The following is a 10,983-nucleotide window of genomic DNA, read 5'->3' on the forward strand; positions in this document are numbered from 1 at the left end:
CAGAACAAGAGTGAGCAAGATGAGGGACTCTGCTGTGGTTGGAGTAAGACGGGCCCTTCTCGTGCCTTCAGGCATCCATGGTTATGAGTAAAGAGGGGCGCTTGAATACTGCTTCTGGAAAGATGCTTCTCCTGCTCATCCCGCTATCGTTCATTGCTCTCCACTGCCATCCTGTGATCGCTGTTCATGCCAGTCCTCACAAGAAGCCCAGACTATTAGTTTCCAACCCCTGTATTCTGACTCCCCATCCCACTTCTCTCCAGTGCCCCATACCCTTCCACTCTGCCTTCAAAAACAGGTCATTCATTAGCACAAATTTCTGAGGTCAGTGTTTTTTTCTGAACAGTACCTTCACCTTTTAATTCTAATTAAAACCTGCCTCTCTTCAAGAACGTTGCTTCTTCTGCTGCCCTCTCAAATGATGGTAATTTCCTCTCCCTGATCTACCACTGGGCTTGGAGGCTGCCTAGGTCCCCTCCTTGATCCTCCCTTCTGCTTTCAGGTAGCTTTTCCCTCCTCTTTAAAACCTCTGACTTTGAATCTCGCATCATTAGATTAGATCACTCTCTCTATCCCTCCTTATAATAATACTGCTCTCTATTCAACCTCAGCCCACACTCTGTGGGTCACATGCTAGACCTTATCATTATTGATTAAAAAAACCTCTCCCTGATCGCATTTTCAATTACTCAGTTTTTCAATAACAACCCCTTTCGCAGTTCACTCCCTTTAGTACCACAGCTCTAACAAGTCTCCTCTGTGCTTTCAAACCACAAATCCTACCAACTTCTCAGTGTCTCTTATGGTCTAGCCCCTTCTGCTCTTTCCTTTTCTAAACTTCTACTAATCTCTTGTCATTCACTCCAACTGCATGGGCTTTCTTGTTCTTACTTGAATATGCCTGGGATATTCCTAGCTCGGGGCTTTTGCACTTGCCGTTGCTCCTTCCTGAAAACCTAGCCTCCCGTAGCCACTTGGGAACCTTGTTCCCTCACCTCCTTCAGGTCTTTATTTAAGCATCACTCAGTGAGGCCTTTTCTGATTACCTTATTTAAAAGTGTACCTCTTTCCCTAGTACTTTTTATTTTTCTTCTCTGTGTAAAGTATATTTATTTTGGCCAGGTGCAGTGGCTCACGCCTGTAATCATGGCACTTTGGGAGGCTGAGGTGGGTGGATGCGTTAAGCTCAGGACTTTGAGACCAGTCTGGGCAACATGGTGAAAACCCATTGTATTAGTCCGTTCTCATGCTGCTAGTAAAGGCATACCCAAGACTGGGTAACTTATAAAGGAAACAGGTATAATTGACTCACAGTTTAGCATGGCTGGGGAGGTTTCAGGAAACTTAAAATCATGGCAGAAGAGGAAGCAAACATATCCTTCTTCACCTGGTGGCAGCACGGAGAAGTGCAGAGCAAAGTTGGGTAAAAGCCCCTTATAAAATAACGAGATCTCATGAGAACTTACTCACTATGTCGAGAACAGCATGGAGGTAACCACCCCAATGATTCAATTATCTCCCACCCGGGTCCCTCCCATGACACGTGGGGATTATGGTAACTACAATTCAAGATGGGGGACACAGCCAAACCAAATCACCTGTCTCAATACAAAAATTAGCTGGTTGTTGTAGAGCACACTTTTGGTTCCAGCTACTTGGGAGGCTGTGAGGTAGGAGGATCGCTGGAGCCTGGGAAGTTGAGGCTTGTGGTGATCCATTATCACGCCGCTGTATTCCAGCCTGGGTGACAGAGCAAGACCCTGTCTCAAAAAAAAAAAAAACAAAACAGTGTTATTTTGTTTTTTTGTTTTTTTCTTGTCCTCCCTCACCCACTAGAAAGTCAGTTCTAAGAAATCTGGGATTTTTGCCTGTTTGTTCACTGCTTTCTCCCCAGAGCCTAGAAGATACCTTGGCATTTAGAAGGCATCCCCTAAATAGACACTGAAAGAATGAATGAATTAAGTATCTGCTAGAGCATATATAAAAACAAAGAAGTTAGTTTAGTAATCCCAGCACTTTGGGAGGCCAAGGCGGGCGGATCACGAGGTCAGGAGATCAAGACCATCCTGGCTAACATAGTGAAACCCCATCTCTACTAAAAAAATACAAAAAATTAGCCGGGCGTGGTGGTGGGTGCCTGTAGTCCCAGCTACGCAAGTGACTGAGGCCAGAGAATGGTGTGAACCCGGGAGGTGGAGCTGGCAGTGAGCGGACATGTGCCACTGCACTCCAGCCTGGGCAACAGAGCTAGACTCTGTCTCAAATTAAAAAAGAAAGAAAGAAAGAAAGAAAGAAAATATTGAAGCTTAGAATGGGAAGATTTTCTATTCAATGTGGAGAGCAGTCAGGGCAGTGGGAAGATCTTGGAGAGCTTCATGGATGGTTTGACATTTCATCTGGGATTTAAAGGTTTTTACGGAGCTTTATAATATAGAGAAAGTGGAAGAGCCTTTCAGCAAAGAAATCGGCATTGTCAGTGGCATGGATTAAGAAAGGATGGGTTGAGGAACATTGTTAGTATAGGGAGATGAATGTATGAAAGAACCCTTTTGTTTCATAACTAAATCTATTCACTTTTACAAATGTGACGTTGAAATTCAAACAATATTAATCTTCCACATATTTTGTTTCTTTATTTTTTGTAGAGACAAGGTCTCAAACTCCTGGCCTCAAGCGATCTGCCTGCCTTAGCCTTCTAAAGTGCTGGGATTACAGGCATAAGCCACCATGCCCGACCACACATATTTCTATTTTAATGAAATCTGTGGTTAGTCCTTTTCTGAAGGACATGCTAAATCTGAATTTTTTCTCTCAGATTTGGAATATAAATATGGTCCTAACATGGCAGACTTGATCATCATTTGATCCCATAAGATCTTGGCAAATATACTTGTTTGTTTGAAAAAGGCCTTCTTTAGGTGGATGCTACTTTTATCAAGCCAGTCCATGGGCTTCACGTTTGAAAAGCATGTGTTATCTTTTGACCTTGAACTCTGCTTTACTCTGGCATAGCCCTGGACAAAGGTTCTTATTTAATGTTTTGTAAAATAGGACTTGGAGTAGGAATCTTTAAATTCCCTTGCAAGTCTAATATTCTGATGTAAACAACAGAGCTTGATTTATTCAAAGCTGGATGCAAGAAGCTGTATCATGAGCCCAGTTAATAACCCTTAGCATACACTGTATGCTGAATTCTGTATTACTTAGGATTCCCAGCAGAGAGGATTCTCATAAATTTATAGCAGAATCATTGTGTGCAGTGGGCAGAGATGACTAGAGGTGCAAAGGGACAGTAAGGGGTCTGTGACCTTACAGGTATCACTCCCTTTCCTCATCTGAGGGAGTTATTATCTAGAAATGTCAGGTTGCACTGCTTAATGATGCACATTTATTTGACCTTTGCACTGTCACTGCTAGTCACAAAAGTTATAGTAGGAAAAATACAGTCCTTCATAAAAGCCCATAGAGAAAAACATCAGATTTTACTACAGTATATGGGTAAGATACTTAAAATATCAATTTCAAGTATCTTTGGTCTGATTAGTTCTAATAAATTCCAGAAGAGCAAAATGATTAATTAACACCTCCTAAGGATTTAAAAAATTCCTCGTAGGAGGGTAAAGGCATTATTGTAAATATAGAACAGGTCCAAATTACTAAAAGTACAGATTCTTCTCTTACTGGTTTTCTGTGTAGCAATTTTTAATCTAATACAACTGAAATAAAATAGATGGTTATATATCAAGAGTGTTCGATCTTTTGGCTTCCCTGGGCGACATTGGAAGAATTGTCTTCGGCCACACATAAAATACACTAACATTAATGGTAGCTGATAAGCTGAAAAAAAAAAAATTACAAAAAAACTCATAATGTTTTAAGAAAGTTTACAAATTTGTGTTGGGCTGCATTCAAAGCTGTCTGAGCCGCATACGACAAGCTTATTATATATTATGTTAAAAGGGGAACAAGTTGCTCCTTTCCTTTGGGTATACTTAGAGCTTTCGGCCCATTCTAATACTACAATTGGTGAAGTTGTGCAATTTATTTTCTTTTTCTTTTTTTAATTTCTGTTTTGTTTTTAGATGGAGTCTCACTGTGTTGCCCAGGCTGGATTGCAGTGGTACAATCTCGGCTCACTGCAACCTCTGCCTCCTGGTTCAAGTGATTCTCCTGCCTCAGCCTCCCGAGTAGCTGGGACTGCAGGCATGTACCACCATGCCTGGCTAATTTTTTGTATTTTAGTAGAGACAGGGGTTTCGCTATGTGGGTCAGGCCGGTCTCAAACTCCTGATCTCAAGTGATCCACCCACCTCAGCCTCCCAAAGTGCTGGGATTACAGGTGTGAGCCACCATACCCGGCGCTTTTTATTTTTTATTTATTTATTTATTTTTGAGACAGAGTCTCACTATGTCACCCAGGATGGAGTGCAGTGGCATGATCTCAGCTTACTGCAACCTCTGCCTCCTGGGTTCAAGCAATTCTTTTGTCTCATCCTCCGAAATAGCTGAGATTACAGGCGCATGTTACCACACACAGCTAATCTGTTTGTTTCTTTGTTTTTTAGGTAGACACGGGGTTTCACCATGTTGGGCAGGCTGGTCTCAAACTCCCGACCTCAGATGATCCACCTGCCTCAGCTTCCCAAAGTGCTGAGATTACAGGCAGGAGCCACTGCACCTGGCTGAAATTGTGCAATTTAAAAGTAATTTCTAGTTCCAAGTTCTCTCTCTTTTAAAGAAAGGTTTTGCTTATTTTTGACATGGTCTGTGTGTGGGGTTGGCAGGTTTAGCAAACAAAAATACAAGATGTCAAGTTGAATTTGAATTTTGGATAAAAATGAATATTTTTTCATACAGGCAAGTCCCAATTATGGCATGGAGCGTATCTATACTAAAAAATTATTCAGGCCGGGCGCGGTGGCTCAAGCCTGTAATCCCAGCACTTTGGGAGGCCAAGACGGGTGGATCACGAGATCAGGAGATCGAGACCATCCTGGCTAATACGGTGAAACCCCGTCTCTACTAAAAAATACAAAAAACTAGCCGGGCGAGGTGGCGGGCGCCTGTAGTCCCAGCTACTCGGGAGGCTGAGGCAGGAGAATGGCGTGAACCCGGGGGGCAGAGCTTGCAGTGAGCTGAGATCTGGCCACTGCACTCCAGCCCGGCGACAGAACGAGACTCCGTCTCAAAAAAAAAAAAAAAAAAATTATTCAGGCTGGTCATGGTGGCTCACGCCTGTAATCCCAGCACTTTCGAAGGCCGAGGTGAGCAGATCACCTGAGGTCAGGAGTTTGAGACCAACCTGGGCAACATGGTGAAATGCCATTTCTACTAAAAATATGAAAATTTAACCGGGTGTGGTGGCCCATGCCTGTAATCCCAGCTACTCGGGAGGCTGGCACAGGAGAATTGTTTGAACCCAGGAGGCAGAGGTTGCAGTGAGCTGAGATCATGCCACTGCACTCAAGCCTGAGTGACAGTGAGACTCCGTCTCAAAAACAAACAGACAAAAAAAGTATTCATTAACTGAGTGTTTTATGTGACAATTCTGTTTGATAGATTGCAAAAATGGCCAGAATCCTTCCACTGCCTCTGGATCCACTCCTTTTGCAGTGTGGCTTTGCCGTCCCCCTATTAAGAAGTGGGTTTTATTTCCCTACTCCTTTAATCTAGGCTGGTCTTGTTACTTACTTTGGCCAACAGAATGTGTAGACGTAATGACATGTGAATTCTAAGCCTATGCCTTAAGAGCCTGGCTTACTTCTGCTTTCTCTCCTCTTAGAACCTTGTGCAGTCTCCACACCCAGCATACCCATTTTCAGCATGACAGACCATGTGATTAGAAACAAGCTGTCCCATCTGAGACTGTCCTGAGACTGTTCTACACCAGCCAGCCCCCAGTCAATCCAGCAGCTGACTATAGAGCATGAATTAGCGCAGCTAAGACCAGAAGAACCACCAGACCAGAAGAACGAGCTCAAATTGGCAACCTATAGAATCTAATAAATGATTCAGGAGCTAATAAATGATTATTTTAATTCACCACATTTTAGTTAGCAAAAGCAAATTAATGTAGTTTGACAACGAAATTAGAGCTGGGCATTTTTAAGACCAGAGGACAGCTTATAGGTTGTGCTGAGTTTTGGGGGGCCACAAATAAAAGTAAAATGGATGGTGATATTGTAATAAATTTTGAGCAAATTACACTTGGGATGGCTTCAGTGAATCAGAGGAAATTACTTGTTGAAATAAACACTTGTGCCCACAGGGTGAAAAAATTACTTCTTATAGAGATATTGTTTTCCTTCTTTAACTATTTGATATTTAAAATATAGAACTTCTGCTGAGTGGCTTCTTCCTTCTTTCTCTGCAGATAACTAGCCTATGCTGCACTGTATTTCTGGTGATTAATTGTTGAGGTCAGACCTGGGCAGTGAGGAAAGACCTGGTAGAGGAAGAACTTTCATATATAATAAGTCTTCTCTTGACATTAACCAATTTTACCATAGGCTAATTAGTATAAACAAGAGCTAAGTTCCCATGGCCTATTTCTGGTTCATAAAAACATCACCAAACTTCAAAATAATGACCAAGACACCTATAATATTAAACACTGAAATAAGTGTGAGCTGTACACACATTTAAGAAAGATTAATTAAAACAAGATAATTACTTACTCAATTATTCCAGTTCAGAGTCTCAGGTAACCTGAGAATATCCCGGCAGTGAAGGACATAGGTGAGAACTGACCCTGGAAAGGATGCCATCCATCATAGGGTACATTCACACACACCCACACACTCACACACACCCACACTCACATACACAGTCACACACACACACCCACACACTCACACACACCCACACTCACATACACAGTCACACACACACACCCACACACACCCACATTCACAAACACATACATACACCCACACACACTCCCACACTCACTCTGACTGGGACCATTTAGACACAGTAGCCCACCTAACAGGCACTTCTTTGGGATATAGGAGAAAACTGGAGAAACCCACACAGTCATGAAAAGAACATGTAAAATCCATGCAGACAGTGGCTGTAGAGAGGAATCTATTTTTTTCTCATTAATGTTATAACAAAACAACATTGTATGTAATTACATTACTTGAGGACTTGCTGTATCTGTAAATCATCAATTAATTCGTCAAATGAGTAATGAACATGGATTATAAGTAGTCCAGGGAAGAGATATATGTGGACTAGCAGTAGCAGGGGAAGAAAGAAGCAGGGAAAAGCTCACCCTTTATCTCTGGGGACCCCTGGATGTCTGAATTCTGACTCTTGGCCAAGATAAGGGCAGTGAGAATAATGCGGTGTTTAAAGCGCTAAACTCTGGCGACTCTAAGAGTCAATTTCTTCACTAAAGGTTTTCTAGTGATCTAATTGGTTAGGCAGCATGCCTTTGATATGTGGAGAGAGGGGTATATGAAGCCCACTGTTGATTTTATAGCTTTGAGCTCTCCCAAAGCCTAGATTCCTTGCACAGATCTTGGTGGTTCAATCCTTGAGATAGAGTCTGATCGGATCCTTGTGTAACCACCTTGGAGAGCTTGCTCATGGGACGATTGTCAGACTCACACTGCTTGCCTGTGCTCTTTTTCTCTTGCTGCATCGTTTCCATGGCCTTTACATAAAAGCCCCACGTGTGTATGAGTATGCTCTGTGGAGTGTGGTGAGCCCTTGCCAATATCCGGACATGGGAAATCTTTGCATTCACAGTGCCTAGGGAAAGAGATGCCTCATTTTCCTCATCGGAAAAATGATGAGGATGATAAAAATAATAATTACCTCATGGGGCTATTATGAAGATTAAATGAGCTAATAGAGGTACAACAATTAGAGCAGTATATGGTACACAGCAAATGCTGTATAACTCCTAGTTATTATTATTTTGAGCCTGTCTAAACCTTAGTGATACGGTTTGGCTGTGTCCCCATCCAAATCTCATCTTGAATTGTAACTCCCACAATTCCCACATATCATGAGAGGAACCTGGTTGGAGGTGATTGAATCATGGGGTGGGTTTTTTCATGCTGTTTTTATGATAGTGAGTAAGTCTCAGGAGATCTGATGATTTTAAAAACGGGAGTTTCTCTGCACAAGCTCTCTCTTTGCCTGCTGCCATCCATGTAAACTGTGACTTGCTCCTCCTTGCCTTCTGCAGTGATTGTGAGGCCTCCCCAGCCATGCGGAATTGTAAGTCCATTAAATCTCTTTTTCTTTCTAGTCTCGGATATGTCTTTATCAGCAGCATGAAAATGGACTAATACACTTAGCATGGGGGACTTCTTTTGCCTCAACTTTGTGTGTGTGCATGTGTGTATGTTTGATAATTGCTTCCTGTCTACTCACTTATTATTAAGAAAAAAAATTTGTTTTAAAATAGCTGTTTTTTTGTTTGTTTGTTTGTTTTGACGGAGTCTCGCTGTATCGCCCAGGCTGCAGTGCAGTGGCATGATCTTCGCTCACTGTAACCTCCACCTCCCGGGTTCAGCCTCCCAAGTACCTGGGACTACAGGCGCCCACCACCATGCCCAGCTAATTTTTGTATTTTTAGTAGAGACAGGGTTTCACCATGTTTGCTAGGCTAGTCTCAAACTCCTGACCTCAGGTGATCCACCCGCCTCAACCTCCCAAAGTGCTGGGATTACAGGTGTGAGCCACCTCACCCAGTGCTGTTTGAAATCTTATCAGTAAGACTGAAACATTCCATTTTTGCCTGGAGGGTCTGAGTTATTTTGACACAGAAAAGCATCCAGGTGCACAACTTCAAATAAGAGAGTTTTGGACACAACATTCCATGTCTCTTAATGTAATAGTTTTCAAGGAAACAGGGCCCTGCATTTGCTTCTTATCTCAAGCCTGATGTTAAATATTGTCTTGCTTTAATTACAGCCTATCAAAATATCACTTCATTTAGACTCCACTTAACCTCTACCCTTCCCCAATATCCTATAGTAACCTTGTCTTTTCCTGTGTTTGGTGGAACACTCAGATTTTCTCTGGTGAATAATGTCCCTTGTTGCATCATGTTAATAAACTTGGCTTTATTGTATCATACTATGGTTTTGTTCCTGGTGGTCTTTATCAGACAAGCTTTATAGAAATATACATGCATGGTATTACTGAAGATTTCAGTCTTTTTTCTTTTAAAAAAACTATACTACTATTTTAAAAATATCTATCCTTTTTGCTTTATGTAAATCTAATTCATTACTTCTAACTGCTAGATAGAACTTCATCTCACAAACACAACCATACTCCCACACACCATATTTTTTTCCCATTCTCCTAGAGGTAGATATTAGAGTTGCCTCCAATTCCTTTGTACTATAAACAATGCTATATATCCTCATGGATTTCCTCTTATGGAAATCCTTAAGAATTTTCTGGCATATATACTCTGAAATGGTACTGCTGAGTTCTAAGGTGTGCTGCCAAAATTTTGCTAAGATTGCTAGAATAGTAGATCCAGTGTACATACTTGCCAGCACTTGGTACTATTATCTGCTTTCAAGTATTTTCCAGTTAGAGGGGTATAAGGTGGTATTCCATTTTTGTTCTGATTTGTATTTCTTTGAGCACAAGTGAAGTCAAGCACCTTTTCTCTGTCAATTACTTATTTGTTTTTCATCCATGAATTACTTACTCATATTCTCTCCCCCTTTAAAAAACTGGGCTTTTTGTCACTATGCAAAGAAAGCACAAGAGCTAGTCTTTGCTGTGTTATAATTTATAATTAAGCAGAAATAATTTACAATTAAGAGGAAATTAGAGGACATGTTGTACTATGTGGCACTTCCTGAAAGTACAAAAGATAATCCCTTGAGATAGAACCATCATAGGTTGATGTTTTTAGAGGCAGCTGGGAGAGAGAAAATGTGAGCAGAGTTGGAAGTATAGGACAGAGGTAAGTGATGGAGGAGAGACAAACTTCCAAAGTATGGCAGGCAGCAGGAACAAAGGCCAGAGGAAGAAGGGCAGGTTTGTTCCAGAAAAAGCAAGGAGACCCACTTAAGTGGAGGATATGGTTAGGGTAGTGGAAATTAAATTTGTATACATAGGATTTAACTGGTATGAGGACTAATAGGTTCCTGTAATGATAGGTTTTATGTGTCAACTTGACAGGGCCACAGGATGCCCAGATAGCTGGTAAAACATTATTTCTGGGTATGTTTGTGGATGAGATCAGCATTTGAATTGGTGGACAGAGTAAAGCAGGTTGCCCTCCCCAATGTAGGTGGGCATAGTCCAGTTTGTTGAGGCCCTGAATAGAACAAAAAGATGGAGGAAGGGGCAATTTGCTCTCTTGACCTGGTTGCTCCTGCTGGGACATTAGTCTTCTCCTGCCTCAAGCTGCAACTTTCGCCATTAGCTCTCCTAATTCTCAGTCCTTTGGATTCAGACTAGAGCTACACCACCAGCTCTCTTGGGTCTCCAGCTCACAGACTGCAGATGATGGAACATCTTCACAATTGTGTGAGCCAATTTCTAATAATAAATCATATATATGTAAAATATATAAATAAAAACATGATAATATCTCTATATGATATATATTAAAGTATATAATACATCACTCTATATATTTATAATATATAATATATATTTAAATGTATTTATTATAAAGAATTGGCTCATGAAATTATGAAGGAAAAGAAGTATCACGATCTACTGTCTACAAACTGGAGTCCCTGGAAAGCCAGTTGCATAATTTTAGTCTGAGTCTGAAGGCCTCAGAACCAGAAGAACCAGTGGTCTATGTTCCTGTCTGAATCGAATGGCCTGAGAGAGATATATATCCCCTATTTTTTTTCCCCCCCTCTGGAGAACTCTAATACAGCCACTGAGCAGGGAAGTAACATGGTCAAAAGTAGGGTTTTAGAAAGATTTTATTTTCCAATAGCAAAGGGACTGAGAGGGCAGACCAGTGACCAGAGAAGACTA

General features: G+C 41.4%; 1 protein-coding gene across 1 annotated transcript in view; it reads left to right on the top strand.

The window, feature by feature from the left end:
* CPNE3 (copine 3) overlaps positions 1–6,281 on the top strand; it is a 57,022-nt gene extending 50,741 nt beyond the window's left edge. The window contains exon 17 of the mRNA XM_033202768.1: positions 5,783–6,281. Within this exon, the coding sequence (XP_033058659.1) occupies positions 5,783–5,827 (45 nt within the window). The 3' untranslated portion in view covers positions 5,828–6,281. The remainder of the gene's footprint in view (positions 1–5,782) is intronic.
* Positions 6,282–10,983: the final 4,702 nt, after the last annotated feature.

This window comes from Trachypithecus francoisi, unplaced genomic scaffold (genome assembly GCF_009764315.1).
Source record: "Trachypithecus francoisi isolate TF-2019V2 unplaced genomic scaffold, Tfra_2.0 Lachesis_group7, whole genome shotgun sequence".
In the NCBI taxonomy this organism is placed as follows: domain Eukaryota; kingdom Metazoa; phylum Chordata; class Mammalia; order Primates; family Cercopithecidae; genus Trachypithecus; species Trachypithecus francoisi.